This window comes from Coenobita brevimanus, chromosome 93 (genome assembly GCF_032717465.1).
Source record: "Coenobita brevimanus isolate Jiangsu-jjx chromosome 93, ASM3271746v2, whole genome shotgun sequence".
NCBI lineage: Eukaryota > Metazoa > Arthropoda > Malacostraca > Decapoda > Coenobitidae > Coenobita > Coenobita brevimanus.
Window position 1 is genome coordinate 57,708,694 of NC_137046.1, and position 18,523 is coordinate 57,727,216.

At 43.3% G+C, this 18,523-nt stretch overlaps 1 protein-coding gene across 1 annotated transcript in view; it reads left to right on the forward strand.

The window, feature by feature from the left end:
* The window catches only part of LOC145412446 (troponin C-like), a 34,237-nt gene extending 18,432 nt beyond the window's left edge, over positions 1-15,805 (forward strand). Inside the window, exons 2-5 of the mRNA XM_080282331.1 lie at positions 4,910-4,937; positions 8,860-9,003; positions 12,192-12,311; positions 15,651-15,805. Coding sequence (XP_080138457.1) covers positions 4,910-4,937; positions 8,860-9,003; positions 12,192-12,311; positions 15,651-15,805 — 447 coding nt within the window. The remainder of the gene's footprint in view (positions 1-4,909; positions 4,938-8,859; positions 9,004-12,191; positions 12,312-15,650) is intronic.
* The last annotated feature ends 2,718 nt before the right edge of the window (positions 15,806-18,523 follow it).

Sequence of the window (18,523 nt, forward strand, 5' to 3'; positions counted from 1 at the left end):
ACGTGGCCAGATATATAACCCTCTCACGGCGGGGGCAACTCTATTATTCTATTCCAGTTATCGTTTATGATGTTATTCAGCTAAGTGAGTCATAGGACCTTCGTGTGTTAATTAAGGCTGCGTGACCTCATTAGCCTGACTATTTATATCACGCATAATTAAACTGTCCAGGCTGGGGGAGGGGGTTCAGGGAGAGGGGTAAGGGGGCCTGAGGGGGGAGGAATGGGAGAGGGGAGGAGAGATAAAAGGGGAGGAGGGGGAGGGGGAGGGAGAGGTAACGATGGGGAAGGGGGTGGGTGAGGGAGGGGGTTAAGGGTAAGAAGGGAGGGAGGGGGAGGGAAGATGATGGGACTGTGAGGGGTGGAGGGTGAGGAAGGAAGGAAGGAAAAGAGAAAGGGAGGGAGGGAAGGAAAGGGCGTGAGGAAGGAGAGAAAGAGGCAAGAGAAGGGAGAAGGGTATGGGTAAGGTAGGGAAGAGAAAGATGGAGAAGTACATCACAACTGAACCCTTCCTATAGCCTCGTTTTCCACATTTCGTTCACATCACCACTACATTATGAACCCGACCACTACATTCTGACACACCCACTCATCTCTTCGCTCAATTAAATCCAGCGATACCGTTAAATGAATCTCCCTAATTAGCCGCTGGATTTTGATAACTTCCAGATGATTTCGCTTCCTGGAATTTGTGTGTGTGTGTGTGCGTGTGTGTGTGTGTGTGTGTGTGTGTGAGAGAGAGAGAGAGAGAGAGAGAGAGACCCCTTCACTCCGATGACTACATTTTTAGATTTTATTCGTATCTTTTTTACTCGTCACTCAAGTTCCCTAACACCTCTTCCTCACCGACTAATTCCTCAAAACTACCAAAGAATATTACACTTCCTGCTATCCATATCTTTTTAATACCGACGTGGTGCTGGGGGGGGGGGGACGCCTTCACGTGGTGGCACCCATATAACTGAGTGGTGGAGCTGCCCTGGAAAAGCTTTATTTCTTACGGATGATAGTAAGAAATTGAGCACTGTCTTGAGATGAAGTGAAGATGAATGTGAGTGTCATAGAGGCAGGCTAAGAGAAAGCGGGCTCTAACTGACCCTTTGATCCGTATTCTCGTCGGTTGAGAAAGCTCCCTGACACCTTTTCCTATGCGATTTTTTTTTTTGCTTATTACACCTCACTGTCCTTTTCTGTGTTAGATAAATCCTTCCAATACTGTATCGTCATACTCTGCAAAAACAACGTACAAAAGGATATTAACCACCCATATCCAGGAATAAGTCGCCCAGGGAAAGGTGTTCGGAAGCTTCCTTCACCGACAAGAGTACTGACTCATATGCTAAAGAAAGACTATACTCTGTTCACTTTAACCTGGCGTAAAATTGCCCTCTCCTCATCCTGAATATTGAGCTGTAACAATAGATTAACGCTAGAATATGGCGCTAGTCACGAAGAAGAGCTATGGGAAGAACACTGAGTCACAGTATTGTTTTCCTACTAAGAATAAGGTTTAGAAGGAAAAGATTACCGCTCAACTTAAATTAAGGAACTTATTATATTATTATTATTATTATTATTATTATTATTATTACTACTACTACTACTATTATTATTATTATTATTATTATTATTATTATTGCAGGGAATATGATAATTATATGATTCAACGGTGACAATATTGGCGCCCTTATCCTCACCGTACTGTTCAAACAATCCCAACAATAATAACGCCCTCGAACTGAAGGGGTTAACGACCTCACCGTACTCATCCACCCTTGTCCTAATGACTCCCATGACCTTGGCTAATTGGCGTGGCGTAAAAAGGGCTAATCAGTGAGTCGGGGGAACAGGGCAATTAAGAGAGGATTGAGGTGTGTGGCGGTGATTATCTTCGAAGACTTGTTTTTGTGTGTTACGTATTGCTGTTGGGTCATAGGTCATTAAGCTGTTTGATTCTCTCTCTCTCTCTCTCTCTCTCTCTCTCTCTCGTGTAACTAAAAAAATGAACTGAATTAGTGTCAACCCTGTCTCTCATACACACAAAAAAATACTCTCTCTCTCTCTCTCTCTCTCTCGTAACACTAAAAAAATGAAGTGAATTACTGTCAACTCTCTGCCTCTCACATACATATAAAAAATATTCTCTCTCTCTCTCTCTCTCTCTCTCTCTCTCTCTCTCTCTCTCAAGTGCGTGTCCTATAATAAGCAACGATAATATGAATTTAACTGAGGCTTAGGAGTGACAAGATGGCGGACTAGCGGCGTCACTTCCGGCCGCCATATTGCCTCGCCCACGCACGAAGGGAAGAGAGGACGAAAGAGGTGAGGAGGAAAGACGGAGCGAAGAGTGGGAGGGAGGCTGGAGGAAGATGAAAGAGGAGGAGAGAAAAAAAGAGGTGATTTAGATGAAGCAGAAGAAAGAGAGGAGGAGGAGGAGGAGGAAACGAAAAAGGAAGGTGACACATGGGGAGGGAAAAAAGAAATGGAGATAAAACTGAGATGTGGAGGAGGAGGAGGAGGAGGAGAGATAGAAATGAGGGAGGGAAGAATATGAAAGGGATGGATAAACAAGGAGGGAAAATACGAAGCTAATTGGAAGACAAGGAGGAAAAATCGAAAGGAAAAATGGACAACGTGATAAATGTGAAGTAATGAAGGGACGGAGGAGGAGGAGGAGGAGTTATTTTTGCCAAGTCCCCCTTTTTCCCCTCCAAGTCCCCCTTTTCCCCTAGAATATGACCCGCAAGAGTCAATATTAAGTCAAGGTCCCTAATTATATTGCTGGGTGATCAGGAATGAACGGGGAGGAAACTAACTTTACCCAACAGTCTGATCGGCATATAAATCTAACCTCGCGTCCTTCCAGTTACAGGGTGGACGAGCTACCCAATATGTATCAAATGTCGTATCCACAGTCTGTTTTCATCTGACGGTACTAGGACACTCCCACAGCTAAAATTTGACGTAGTGAGTCTCCTTGGTTAATAGTCAGAGTACCCTTCAATCTGACTAAATCTGGCAGTGAACCGAGCTGAAAGAGGTGTTACGGTTGTTTGGTATATATATATATATATATATATATATATATATATATATATACACACACACACACACACACACACACACAGAGCGCGCGCGCGGGGGGAGAGAGAGAGAGAGAGAGAGAGAGAGAGAGAGAATGACAATTTTAAGTATGTCAGAGTAAAAGAAATATAGTACTTAAATATAATAATAATAATTAAATAATAATAATAATAATAATAATAATAACAGTACAACACGAGCGAGCTTCAATGGGTATAAATATACAGTAACTAAGAGAGGGTCATACCAAAGGGCTACGAGAGATGTGGTATTAGTGTCACTGAGCTGTCACACGTCACTCATGCCACATGGTATGGCAGCATCAAACCCAACTTTATATAGTACCGCCTCGTAGTAGTAGTAGTAGTAGTAGTTGTAACAGTAGTAGCAGTAGTAGTAATAGTAGTAGTAGTAGTAGTAGTAGTAGTGATGGTGGTGGTGGTGGTGGTGGTGGTAGTAGTAGTAGTAGCAGTAGCAGTAGTAGTAGTAGTAGTAGTAGTAGTCCACCATCCTTTCGGGGGAGAGGGAGGAGAATGAAAGGACGTATGTATAGCCATGTATAACCAGTCACCTTCACCGCCCAGTCATATCGGTGCCACCACGTGAAGGCGTCTCTTTCCAGCCCCTAACATTCAAGACTTACCTAACGAATCCTTGTCCATCGCATTCACACTAACATGGCCATACTTAATCTAACCCCTTCATATTAGCCAAAATACTCCAATCCACACTTATTTAATCTAATCCTCTCTAAACCAAGATTAACCGAGCTGAACCTACTCAAACCCACTCAAATCCAGTTTAAATTACCCTAACCTACCCTAACCTCACCCAACCTAACCTATTCTAAGCCATACTATCCTAGAGGGGGTTTGTTTTCATCTGACGGAACTGGGACTCTCTCATAGTAAAATATTTTGTCGCGGTTACATGAAATTTGATGAACTTTTGTTATGAGGTATTAATAAGTCTCCTTGGTTACTAGTCAGATTTACCCTCCAACCTGACAACACATCACCGGAGCCGAAAAGGGGTTACGGATCTCACACACACACACACACACACACACACACACACACACACACACACACACACTTCGGAGATCGTAACACGGCTTACTTAGCGATTTACCCTCTACACTCTACAGTATAACTAAACCTCCTTTATCTGCAAATGATACTATGCTGATATTTTACGATATTAATAACAACAACATTAATCACTAAAAATAAGGTGCTACGAAGGTTCCTATGCGCTCTAGAATGTGCCTCACTTGCAAATAAGAAAAAAGGAAAATAATAAACGAAATATAAAAATGAATTGAAGTGGGATAGGTTAAATTTAAGAGTGAAGCAGACAAGAGGAACGCGAAGATAAATGTGGTATTAATGTCAGGGAGGGAACTGTCAGACATAGCTCTCCTCACCATGCCAAGACGGAGGAGGAGGAGGAGGAGGAGGAGGAGGAGAGGGGGGAATTAAGAGAAGACAGGAGATGGAGCAGGTGAAGAGGCGAGAAAAAAAATTAGGGAGGAGGACGAGGAAAGGTCATGGAAAGAAAGAGGAGACGTAGAGAGAAACAGCAAGAGGAAAAATAAGCCAGGAGAAGAATTGAAAGAGGAGGAAAGAGGGGAAGAGAAGGATGATGCCTGATGGTGATGTTACGGGGAAAGATGTATGGCGGAAGAAAAACAGTTGATGATGATTCTGTACCATATAGTCAAAAATAAAAATGAAGAAAAAAATAAATACATGAAACTTGATATAAATTCTCTGTTGTCAAAATAGAGTTCCATTTACTAATACTATTTTCTTTTTCTTTCCCAGGCGGATATCGACGAGAAAACCATGCACGGTGAGTTAGTTGGTACAGCCGCCGCTCGAGGACTCCACTGCTCCGTAACAAATAAGTGGTACAGTCCTTTTACCTTAACTTGGCCCAGATTTTCGTCCTTTAGCAGCTTATTTCACGAAGGTCAGTGGAGGAAAAAGTGAATACGATGACTCTACACCCTCAGCATAGCCCTTCGTGACTAGCATCATATTTTAGGGTTAATCTATTGCTACAACTCAGCATTCAAGATGGAGAGATGGCGGTTTTAGGCTGTGTTAGAGTACAAAGGGTATAACATTAATTGCAACCCCTGGCTCTTCTGAAAGGTAAACCTGGTGGACTGCAGGCTTAAGTTGCCTTCCTGCGGTCCACCATGTTCCTTTCGGGGGATAGGAAAGTAGCTGAGGGACGTTTCAATAACCAGGCAGTTGCGCCGTCCAGTTATATCGGTGCCACCACATGAAGGCGTCCCTCTCCAGCACCGATTGCAAACAGAAGACGGAAATTATACTCACATGAACTTACGATATGTTTCCCTCTCTTTACTAAGACTAATTTTTGTAGTAAGAGCAGGAAGACCTACTAAGATTATTTTCTGTACGAAGAACAGGACGTGGGTAGACGGTGCATCCTTCTAGTCGGTGCATCCTTCTTCATTGCCTTACCTGTAGGAAAAATTAAATGTCTTTAGCGGGTAAAGGGAATGTGTGTGTGTGTGTGTGTGTGTGTGTGTGTGTGTGTGTGTGTGTGTGTGTGTGTGTGTGTGTGTGTGTGTGTGTGTGTGTGTGTGTGTGTGTGTGTGTGTGTGTGTGTGTGTGTGTGTGTGTGTGTGTGTGTGTGTGTGTGAAGTGAGCTAATTTGTTTATCTACACGAGTATTATGTTTACGTTTTCTATGCCACGTCACGCAGCTAAGAGGCCTACCAACAGGGGCTACTATTTTAAACCCCACGTTCTCCAACACACCACCTAATTCGTCTCCATCTCCTCCTTAGTGGCGCTCCAACAAGGCATCACACGAGTCATATGGGCTTATCCACGCCTGGGTCACGTCGATGAGTAGGGATGAACGCCGCTGTGGGCCTCAAAGAGACATCAAAGGGGGGAAAATAATGAGGGACGCGATTATTTCTGTGATTAATGTTGTAACTCCTGTGAAAAGCGAGGCAATTGGGAAGGCTTTATGCTGCTGGTTAAGGGGGATTCAGTACCCTTTAATCTGTTACTGTAAGGAGAGTGGAAGGCGTTTGAGAGAGAGAGAGAGAGAGAGAGAGAGAGAGAGAGAGAGGAAGGGAGCTGGGGAGGGAAGAGGGTGGGAATGGGAAAAGGAAACTGAGGGAGAAGAGGAGCTGGTAAGATTAAGAAGAGGAGGACCGAAGGATTGAGGAAATGAGAGAGAGGGGAAAGGGGCTGAGGAAGAGGACAAAGGGTTGAGGGTGAGGGAAAGAGAGACTGAGAAAGAAAGAAAAGGGCTGGGAAAGGGGAACGGGGCGTTGAAGAAGAAGGGAAAGGGTTTGAGAAGCTTGAGAAGGGAGGGGGGAGTAAGGGAGAAAGAAAAAGAGGATTGAGGGATGGAGCGTGACGAAGAGAGGGAAGGCTGAGGGAGAAAGGAAGGGGCTGAAGGAGAAATGAAGGAACTGAGGGAGAGGGGAGAGTTTGAAGGAGAAGGGAGGGAGTTGGGAAAGAAAGAAAGGGGTTGGAACTGAGGGTAATGAGAGGATGGGAGAGGGGAAGGCATTAAGACAGAGAGAGGAAATGAAATAGAGAAAAAGGTAAAGAATTAGAGAGTAAAGAACTGAGAGAGAGAATTTATACTGGCCGAAACAGGAAGTGAGGGGGGGGGGAGAAGTGAGCCAGAGGTAAGGGAGGAAGTCTTTGGGGGAAGGGGGAGGAGAGATTTATGGAGAAGGAGAGGCTCGGCCATGAAGAGGGAAGTGTTCCAAGAGAAGGGGGGATTAGATAAGGGGCGACGTGAGGGAAAAAACCAGGAAACAGGGAAGAGGAAGAAACTACGAAAAGGTGTATGTGAGAGTGTGAGGGGAGATGGTGGAGAAGAGATAAGCAAAAGATGGGGAGAGGTGAGGGGAAAAGGATACGAGAGAGAGAGAGAGAGAGAGAGAGAGAGAGAACTACTATCTACCTATCTAATTGTTATCTATCCATCCATCCATTCATCCATCCATCCTTCTCCCTTTTGACAACCACAATCACCTTCTCGACCTCTAATCACCTAGACCCACAATGACCTCTGGGACAATAGCCATAATTACCTGCACACTCGAAGGCAAAAATGACACCTTAATAATAATATCCTCTTCGTCATTATGCTTAATTGGATTCCGTATCAGAGTGGCAGGTGTTAATTTGGGTAAACGTGGGTGGGTTTAATTAGGAGGGGATCAGGACTCAAGCTAGCATGTGTGTGTGTGTGTGTGTGTGTGTTTTAAAGCTATAAATTTAACTTACACACACACACACACACACACACACACACACACACACACACACACACAATAACACATTCACAGAAACAAATGGCTTTTTCAGCCCGTGACCCACATCTGACCTAACCCCTGAAGTACGGAACTAGGTCACAAGAGTATTCAAGGCCAGGCCAGGCAGGGCTGGGAATGGTAAGGCAGGGAAGGGAAGGGAAGGGAAGGGAAGGGAAGGGAAGGGAAGGGAAGGGAAGGGTCGGTAGAGCAGAGCAGGGATATGAATGAAAGAAGAGAAGGAACGTGAAACGCGCGACAGGGCAGGGCGGGGAAGGGAAAGGAAGGGACGGAAAGGGCAGGGCAGGGCAGGGCAGGGCAGGACAGCGGTGGGCATGGGAAAGGAGAGCAGGACAAAGCAGGGAAGGAAGGGACGGAAGGACAGGGAAGGGAAGGAACTGAAGAACAGGGAAGGGAAGGGAAGGGAAGACAGAGAGGGGATGGGGAGGGAAAGGCAGCCGGGCAGGACAGGACAAGACAGGGTAGGCTTCGGGAGAGGAGAGGGGAGAAACACAGGTGAGGGCAAGACATGGCAAAGCAAGGGAAAGCAAGGTAAGGATGCCGGGCAGTGCAAGGTATACGAGGGGTAGAGCAGGGCAGGGGGAAAAGAGGAGGAGAGGGGAGAGGTGCGGTGGTGAGTGCAAGACAAGGCATGGCAGAGCGGATCAGGGCAGGGTAGAGACGGGAGGGGGAGGGTGTGGCAGGCCATGGCAGGGGAGGGGAGGAGGGAGGAAGGAAGAGGAGAGAAAGAAGGCACAACCAGTTTTAAGTTGGACTAGAATGCAGCTTTAGGTTAAGACGAAGTACTGCTGAGGAGGGAGGGCGGGGTGCTGGGTGGAATGGTGGTGGTATATGTGAGAGGTGTAGGAAGGTTGAGAAGTGAAAGGGGAGGAGAGAGGAGGGAGGCTTGGAGGTGGGACAGTGGGGGAAGGAAGAAAGCTAGGGTAGTATGATAGACACTGTAGGTGTTAATAAGTGAAGGGTTGGAAGGCTGGAAAAGGAATGGTAGGAAGGTTGGTGGGTGGAATGGTGGGAAAAGAGTTGAATACGTTTGATTAGTGAGGTTGGGAAGGAAGATTAAGAGTGTTTGTTGGTTTGGAATGGTGGTGGTTATGGTGGAAGGGTTAATATGTGAGAAGAGAGAAGGTTGGAACGGGAAATAGGAGTGAAGGAGCTGGTTGGCAATGGAACGATATGGGAATGGTTAGGAAGGTTGGCTTAGGAAGAGTGAGGAGAAGTGGTGGTGGTGGTGGTGGTGGTGGTGAGTTAGTATGTGAGGGGAAGGGTGAAAGGGGGGAAGGGAGTTGGTAGGGAAGGGAGACTGAATACATAAGGTTAGGTGGGTTGGGAAGTGATAAGTATGATGGGGTGAAATGCCAGGGTAGGGGTGACTAATAGAGGTTGGAAACGTTATGAAATCTACTTATCCCACCCTTTCCCTTTTTCCAACAGCTCTACGCAAGGCCTTCGCGACGGTGGACAAGACGAAGAAGGGGTACGTGGAAGCCAAGGACCTGGAGAGCATATTTACCACCATGGGCACTGCATTCGACATCGACGACCTCAACGAGACCATCAAGAGAGTCGACAGTGAGCGTGAGTATCGAGAGTTACTGTGAAATGTCGAGTATGAGTCTGACCGTCGTTCTCTTGGCGACTGAGCTGGTTCCCTAACAATTCTTCTTAAGCGATTTATTTTGCTTATTATACCTTCCACTTCTCTTCTGTATCATCTGAATTATTCTAATATCACCGTGCTCTCCATCCATAACGTATAAAAGGATATTAAGATATTATTCTGAAACACAGTAGATTTTGCCATGTGCTCCTCCCCAACACTTCCACCAAATGTGTTTAAAATCGGACAAAAACCCGTTATGTCAAGGGTGGAACTATTCTCACAGACCCCATGAGAACAGTTCCAGCCCCGTGAGAATAGTTCCGGCCGTGCAAAAACGAAATCTCGTCCTTCGATTTTAGCCAAACTTGGTGGAGGAGTTGGTGGGTCCCTCATGTCAAAATTGCCGTGATTTCAGCACAATACCTGAAACGTCTAGGTTATACAGTAAGGCCTACGCTGATCATGCTTTGTGACGTTCATCATTAACCAACTGTATCCAAAATAAATCGCTAAGGAACACGTGTTACGGAGCTTCCTTAACCGACGAGAATATGGACTAGAGAATAGACATTTTGTTTTAGACTTGAATTTGACGGTCGAACGGAGGTGTGTGCCGAATATGAACGGGTTTTGTGTGTGTGTGTGTGTGTGTGTGTGTGTGTGTGTGTGTGTGTGTGTGTGTGTGTGTGTGTGTGTGTGTGTGTGTGTGTGTGTGAGAATATTAATGTATGTGAAAGCAGTGACACACTCTCTCTCTCTCTCTCTCTGATACAACACAATCAAAGCCCCCACCCCCTTTGTCTCCACATACTCAATCGCTTCTCACTTTTTCTCTCTGGGCTTATTCCATCAACAAAGAGGCCTTTGATCCCCACTTCATCACACCTAACAAGTTAACCCTTTTGTTTCTGTTTCCGTACCTCTGAATCTGTACCCTAATTGTGACCTGATTGACTTGAGAGAGAGAGAGAGAGAGAGAGAGAGAGAGAGAGAGAGAGAGAGAGAGAGAGAGAGAGAGAGAGAGGGTCGGTCAGGATCACTTGATGGTCGTGATCGTCAGCTTTTACCCTCCCGGAAGGGAGCTGAGAGCTCATATAGTCCGATCTAAGGGCAAGGCTGTGACCTTCACACACGCACACACCCATCCTCTTGCTCAAGGGGAACAGTAACCACCCACTTCGTCAGTGAAACTTTTCGCAACCTGAGCGAAGCTCGAACTCCCGTCTACCAGATGGCAAGCGAGAACGTTCCCACTGAGCCCGTGTGTGTGTGTGTGTGTGTGTGTGTGTGTGTGTGTGTGTGTGTGTGTGTGTGTGTGTGTGTGTGTGTGTGTGTGTGTGTCCTCTTTTTCAATCATTTGCATCCTGGCCAAAGCTGGAGAGCAGGGTACATCTCTCTTGTTATATATTATCCATCAATTTTTCATCTGTCTTTATCTGAGGCAAAGTCTGAGTTCATAAGTATTGTGGCATTTCTTCCCTGTATTTCTTTCTCCCCTTTGAGTATTATGAGTCCCACATGTCCTCTTCTGCGTTAAAATGTCCTCGCTTTGTGTGTAATTAAAATCTGGACATCACACAGCTGATTAGAGATTACACCGGTTCCTTTCCCCTTTGACACCTGATTTTAAAGCTTTGGTAATGATGAAGCGAATGAAATCTGTTGTGTTCAATACGTTATCACACCTCCCATAGCCAACAGTCCAAAAGCATCATCAACTTTCTCTTATTTGATGCACAGAAAGTTCTTTGTATATATAACACTTCGAAGCATTTGAAACATTTTGTATCGAAGAGTCTGAAGTATATGAGTCTTCTGTATTGAAAGTGTATTAAGCGTTTTATAGCAACAGTTCCAAGCGCTATCACTTTTCATATCAACGGTCTGACGCATACGAAGTCCTCTGTGTTGAAAGGCTCGAAACATACCAAACATTTTGTACTGAATGATTAGACGCATATGAATCTTTCGTACTGAACGAGTATGACTCCTCTTATAGCCACATTCAAAAGCCCGTCACTTCCATTGTAATTAAGAGTTCGAAGCATGCCAAGTACATATACTTTATCCAATGGTTTCGTCTTTACAACCTGAATTGAATCAAATATCTAGTTTGAACACTCCGAAACGTATCATTTTAAAAAATTCAGTGTAACAAAATTTTCACAATCACAGTCCTAATCACTCAGTATTTTGTACCAACAGTTCAATGCACCTTAAACCTTTACCAACAACAGCACAAAGCCTAGCGCATCATTTGTAACGATAATATGCAATGAACCCCTATTATTCCTTTACGACAGTCGGAATCGTATTAGATCCTCCTATTGACAATCATCATGGCATCAAATCTCTTAAAATGGCAGTCTGTTTTATATTAATTCGCGTCCAGTGTTCGTAATTAATGACATGTGTTAATCTGGCGTGCATCGCTTCAAACTAACTGACATGACTATTAAATAAACATATGCAAATAAATCCCTTATATCACAGACGACAGCACAGATTCAAGGACAATGACGATGATTAATTAGATCGAGTGTATACAGGTATTGAAACAGCAGCATGCAAACAGTGAAACAAAATATCATCCCAATAAAACGAATATATAGTAGAAATCATTAATGTTCTTCTAATGATATAAAAAAAAATATCCTAATTTACTGAAAGGGGTCGAGCATGTCAATTAAATATAACTTTCATTATAATTCAAGCCTATTTTTAGCCTCTTCCTGCTCAAATCAACTAACACAATAATGATAACATCTAAAAAATCAACAACACTAACCATAACACTGACACGACCCCATTAGTTCTCCAATGACCATCAATAACGACCCCTTTGCCCTTCTATTGCACAGGACAGCATGATCAACTACTTGTTTGTGACCATCGCAGGGGAGGTGATGATTATGACGATGATAAAAACGCAATGATAACAACAACAATGATGATGATGATGACAGCTATAATAACAACAATGATAACGATAACAAAGATAATGCCAATAATGATGAGGGTAACAACACAGTGATAATAACAATGATGATGACAATGACGATGATAGCAAGAATTACAATCACAACACTAGCACAAACACTCTCTTATCACCAAAGACTCCTCAACGTCCACTCCTAACGACCCCTTTTGCCCTATATTGCAGAGGACGGCAAGATCAGCTTCGACAAGTTTGTGACCATCGCGTCTAACTTCCTGCAGGAAGACGACGAGGAGACCATCACCAACGAGCTGAAGGAGGCGTTTAGGCTCTATGACAAAGAGGGTGAGCTAAGAGAGAGAGAGAGAGAGAGAGAGAGAGAGAGAGAGAGAGAGAGAGAGAGAGAGAGAGAGAGAGAGAGACTGGCTAATACTGCTAGGCTCCTATGACCCACGTTTCGTTTCGTTTATAAAGGCTCCAAGATGCCTCCATGGTCACCTAATGGCGGCTCTCCATGCTGCTCGATCCCTGACAGCCTCCCTATTCAATCCCTTATCGTCTGGAGTTGGCGGGAATTGAACAAAGTAATTTTGAGCTCTAGAGGCTTAACTGTACCAGCATTAACTCTCAAGCTCCTATGACTCACTCTCAGTTGAATATAAATAGTTTACCGTTGGCTGGAATACAATACTAGAGTTCTCCCAAGCTTGAGAGGGTTAAGGTGAAGTGTTGTGCGGTGTTAGATAGGTCAGTCACCCTTGCCCTCCTCCCTCTCTCGGGCCACTCAGCGAATTTTTCGGTACCCCCTTTCCGCGAACGTTCTGTTGGAAGTCAGCCCTCCCCTCTCGCCATCTCTCGCTTTCTTTCACGCTCTCAACTTCCCAGACAATCTTTCTCCTGTTTTCTTACCTTGCTTTGTTTTTCTCTAATTAGTCTCTCTCTCTCTCTCTCTCTGTCATTTCCGTTGAAATCGCGTCTGCCTTATTACCCGCCCCTGCCCCGGAGGGGCTCGGGGACGGGTATTGTTTTCACTCGGGTTGTTTGTTTGTCTGTTAACTTAACGCGAAAACTACAGGTTCAATTTTGACTAAAATGACACGGGTGATGGGGTATGACCTAATCACATAATTACATTTTGATCCATATTGGACCGAAGCCCAGGCTGTAGGCCCCCAAAAATAAAAAATAAAAGAAAAAAAAATCCCTTTTTTGCCATAACTACTTTCAAATTCGTCATATTGACATGAAACCAAAACCTAAAGGTGCATCTTTCGAATCTGCATCCTATAATGTGCCTCATTACATCAGGGGGGTCACCCCCCAGTTAGCGGTAGGGGGGGGTCAATGTCAGGTGGGTCAGGCCTCAAATTTCAAATGGGCATAATATCGTCAATTTTCACCCGATTCACTTCACATTTGATCAGTGACATCTTTGACTAGATATCCAGTTGTGTTTATACAATACGTCAGCACTAAAATGACTGCCGGGGACGGGTTTGCCGTGCCTTGGCATCGCTTCTTGTTTCTATTCTTTTCACGGTTTTCTTCAAACTCTCTCTCTCTCTCTCGAAATCGGATCTCCCCTTTATTTCTCTTTCCTTCGATTTTCTTTTCTCTCTCTCTGTCTCTGTCCCTGTCTCTCTCTCTCTCTCTCTCTCACACACACACACACACTCACACACACATACACACACATTAGCTATATCCAGCATTCTCCACTCCGTCCTTTCAGCTGTTCTTTCCATTCCATTTGAGAAAATTCAGTAAATCAATGTCGTCTGCTTCTATCTTTTCTTATATCAATTATTTTTTTGCTTCTAGATCCTAACTATATATTTTGGGTGGGAATTAGGTATGGAGTGATGATGATGATGATGATGATGATGATGATGATGATGATGATGGTAGTAATGACGATGATGATGAAGATACTGATGCTGATGATGATGGTTGTGATGATGAAGATAGTGACGATGATGATGATTTTTTGCGTGTTAGTTTTCTGATCTAAATTCCGGGTAGCAATTTCATCACTAATCCCTTGACCTCCGTATGTCTTTATTCATCTTTTTCTAATCAGTAAGAATTTGCCCATTATTATTACCTTTGGAGACGCCCTGTTTTCGTTAAAGGGTGCGTAAAATTTATATATAATACTCTACTTTACTGATGGGGTTAATGGGGATATTTTTTTTTTCTTATTTCGAAGCTGTTGTCTTTCGCTGTTTTTTTTTTCTCTGCCTTTTTTTTTTTTTATGTATTCGATTCTGGAGGCAGGCAAGAAAGTCCGTTCCCAAAAGCCCAGCAATCCTCTTACACACACACACACACACACACACACACACACACACACACAAAACCTTTACATGTAACCTCATTATGGGACCGTAAAAAACAATATATTTTTTCATATTGAGGCAGAAAATCAAAAATACCTATTGTAATTAGCCATCAGCGCTTAAAAAAAAAAAAAAAAAAAACTCTCCCAGCAACACAAAATCATTCTGTTCGCCTTAGTAAAGAGAGAGAGAGAGAGAGAGAGAGAGAGAGAGAGAGAAAGAAAGAAAAAGCAATAAAAAAAAAACTAGGTAACTCCATGGCAACGGGGGGTTAACTGAGATAATTGTTCATACTCTTTCCTTCTTAACCATCCATTCGATAGGCACAATTTCTCTCGTGAAAAACCGTCTGAAATCATGAAAAACCGCCTGAAATCATGAAAAATATCCTGAAATCATGAAAAATCGTCTGAAATCATGAAAAATCGTCTGACATGAAAAAATCGCCTGAAATCATGAAAAATATCCTGAAATCATGAAAAAATCGCCTGAAATCATGAAAAATATCCTGAAATCATGAAAAAATCGCCTGAAATAATAATCGTCTGAAATAAAACCTCAAATCATGAAAAAATCGTCTGAAATGCAAAATCGTCTGAAATCGTGAATAAAATGCACAGCGTCTGGTTACCCCGCCTAGAAACCATTTACTTTTAACGTCTGGTTCTGACAGGGAGAGAGAGAGAGTTTGTTGCTGTTTTTTCTTTTCTTTTTGTGTGTTTTTCTGTTAACCTGGTTGATCAAAGCTTCTGTTTCTGCTTTTGGAGGGCTCTCTCGCTTCACGGGAACTGTCAAACACACGCGTTCACCCACGGACATACATACATACTCACACATGCACACAGAAACACTCGTACATATACAAGCGCCAGCAGGCAAGCAAACACACATGCATACATACATACTAAAGCATACCCACTTCACAGGACACACACACACACACACACACACACACACACACACACAGATTCCGCCCACGAAATGGAAATTGTTGTTTATTATGACAACATGACTGAATTATAATCTCTGTCAAAGGACGGCCCACATTCTCTCTCTCTCTCTCTCTCTCTCTCTCTAGCGTGGGAGAGGAGTAAAAGAGCTGAGTGTGGGAGGAAGGGAAGACATTTATGGAAGGAAGATATTGGAAAGGCGCAAAAATATAGCTATCACAATTTTCTTTTTTTCGAGGGGGGTTATTATATGATTTTGCTACATTATTTTTGATTCTTAGGATCTCCTTTCTAAAATTTAGCGTCATGCCCAATGCTCTCTCTCTCTCTCTCTCTACCTACCTACCTACCTACCTATCTATCTATCTATATATTACTCTCTCTCTCGGCCTCAGGGAACGGGTACATCACGACGCAGACCCTGAAGGAGATCCTGCGAGAACTGGACAACAAGCTGACCGAGAGCGACCTCAACGACATCATTGACGAGATCGACGAGGACGGCAAGGGTAAAGTGGACTTCGAGGGCTTCAGAGAACTCATGATTTAGCGGTCTCGGTCTCGGGTCTCGTAGAAAACAGGAAAATGGTATAATCGTCTGGCTGCCAAGTGATGGTGAGTGCTTGTTTCTGGCGTCTCTGTGTTTTTGGTCTCGCTCTCTGGTGGTCTTGTAATTTGTCCTCGGTCTCGGTTGTGGTAGGAAAACACAAAAATAGTACAGTCGTTAAAGGTTAACTCTTGATGCTGAATGTGTGTGCTTTATGCCGTCTCTGTTCTCTTGTTGGGCGGAGGTTATGTATGCAGCTGCGTCAGTTTGTCTGTTTGTGCGTATCTCAAAAAGGTTTTATCGGATATCAATGAAATCTGGTGAATGGGAGAGCTGTGGGCTGAGGAAGAGTTTATTAGACTTAGAAGTGGATTCGGTTCCGGATGTAGAACTAAATAATAAAGTTTACTGATGTTGGAGGAGGTATGAGCGCTCGCAGACTGTGTAATGGGGCAGACTAAGACCGTAGAATTAACTATGTGAGATCGTAAAAACGTTCGTCTGGTAGGAAAGAGGAATTGCAATAGTAAACCACAACTTTTACTGGCGCTGGTGTAGGTGCGCGCATTCTTACTTTCTAGTTGCAGTTGTGGAGGTACTGTACATGCTGACAGTGGTGTTCGTTGTTGTGGCAGAAGGTGGTGGTGATCGTTGTGATAGTAGATGGTGGTGGTGGTCGTTGTGATGGTAGATGGTGGTGGTGGTCGTTGTGATGGTAGATGGTTATGGTGGTTTTTGTGGTGGTAGATGATGATGATGGTGGTGGTAGTGGTGGGGGTTGTGGTGGTACATTGTAATGGTGGTCGTTGTGGTGGTAAATGATGGAGGCGGTCGTTGTGGTTGTGCCACATGTTGGTGCACATTTTGATGAGTCTCTCTCTCTCTCTCTCTCTCTCCCTCTCCCTCTGGTGGTGACAGACGAAGGTAGATGAAGATAGTGACGGCAGAGTATCATCCGAAAGACACAACCCAGAAAGGAGGAGACCATGGAGGAGACCGCAAAAAACCAAGGACGGAGCACATCGACCACCCCTGCAAGGTCTTACTTAGAAGGGGAAGAGTTACTACCCGAAGCGCTGCACGGAGGAACCTTCGTGGGTGGAGTAGGGGGATGAATGAGGCTATGAGAGGGAATTGGCGATTACTTTGGCTTTGAATAATGGATAATAAGGGACTGAATGGTTTCTCTAGTAATGCCTCTCGGTGGTTTTGTGGTTGTTGATGGTGGTGGGAGAGAGTGGATTTTTTTTTTTTTTTTTTTTAAGGGGGGGCTCGGTTGAGTTAGGACAAAGAAACAGGTCTGAATGGAGAGAGATGAGGAAAGCCTTTCTTCTGTAGTGGACAAACGCAGTGGATGATGGTGGTGGTGGTGGTGATGATGATGATGATGATGAGCGCCAGTAACGACAATGAAAATGGTGGTAATGGTGCCTTTTAAAACTGTAATGGTATTGATGAAATGCTGATGATGATGACTGTCAATGTTTATGGTGTGGGTAGTGATGAATGTTGGTAAATATATGTACTGGATGCAGGTTGTGTTTGTACCTGTTATTATTATTACTCTTACTATTATTATTATTATTATTATTATTATTATTATTATTATCAATATTATTATTATTATTGCTATTATTATTATTATTATTATTATTATTATTATTATTATTACCCTCCCACAGTCACTAATTACAACCAAACAAATATACTTGATATATTTCGTTATTATTCATGCAATTATCCCTTCAATTAACACTAAAAGTACAATAACATCCAGTCCCATATTATCCCTGAGAGGCGTAGGGTCCCGTGGCTAGGCTCAACAACTCAACTCTTCTCATTATAACCTGGCCTAAAATTCACATCGCTCAACCTTAAATGCTGAGCTGTAACAACAGACTAGCATTTAAACATCATTCTATACTCCGATCACTCTAACTTGGCCTAAAACTACCACCTGTCTCTATCTTTAATGCTGACCTGTAACAAGAGATGAACACTAGAATATGGCGTTAGTCACAAAGAAGTGCTGTGGAAGAACGTACAGCTGTAGCACTGGACACAAATCTGGTCCATGTTAAAGTGAACGGAGTATAGTCACGAATAAGTGCTATGTAAAGGATGTAGAACCGCAGCTCTTCATTTTCTGCCGCTGAACTATACGGAAGAAACTAAAAAAAAAAAAGATGAAAATCTGTGCCAGATCAAAATGAAAGGACAATAGGCTCAAGTGACGTTACATTATAATTATATTTGTACGGATGAAAGTGATATAATTATTTACTTAAGATTTATAAATTAGTCATAATTGCACTTCTGATAAGGTAAAGAAATTATTTGCTTGCTTATCAGGCCTATCTCTTTTCATGTGACAGAACTGGACCACAAATCCAATACTTAAGTCGTGGTTGCATAAAATTCGACGTGTGTTAGCTGTGAGGAAGGCATGAGTCTCCTTGGTTACTAGCCAAATTAACCATCCACTCTCGCTACACCCGACCATCACCTGAGCTGAAATGGGTTAGGGATTTTTGGTCATGTTTGAACAAACACACTATAGTTTTAAAGCACTTGGGAACAGATTATGTGAGTTATTGATTTGTATTTATGATTTTATTCTGTATACTGTATATATTATGACATTAATTACAACGAAGATAATGACGCATAGATTTTTTTATTTATTTATTTACGAGAGAGAAAGACGGATTTTACTTATGT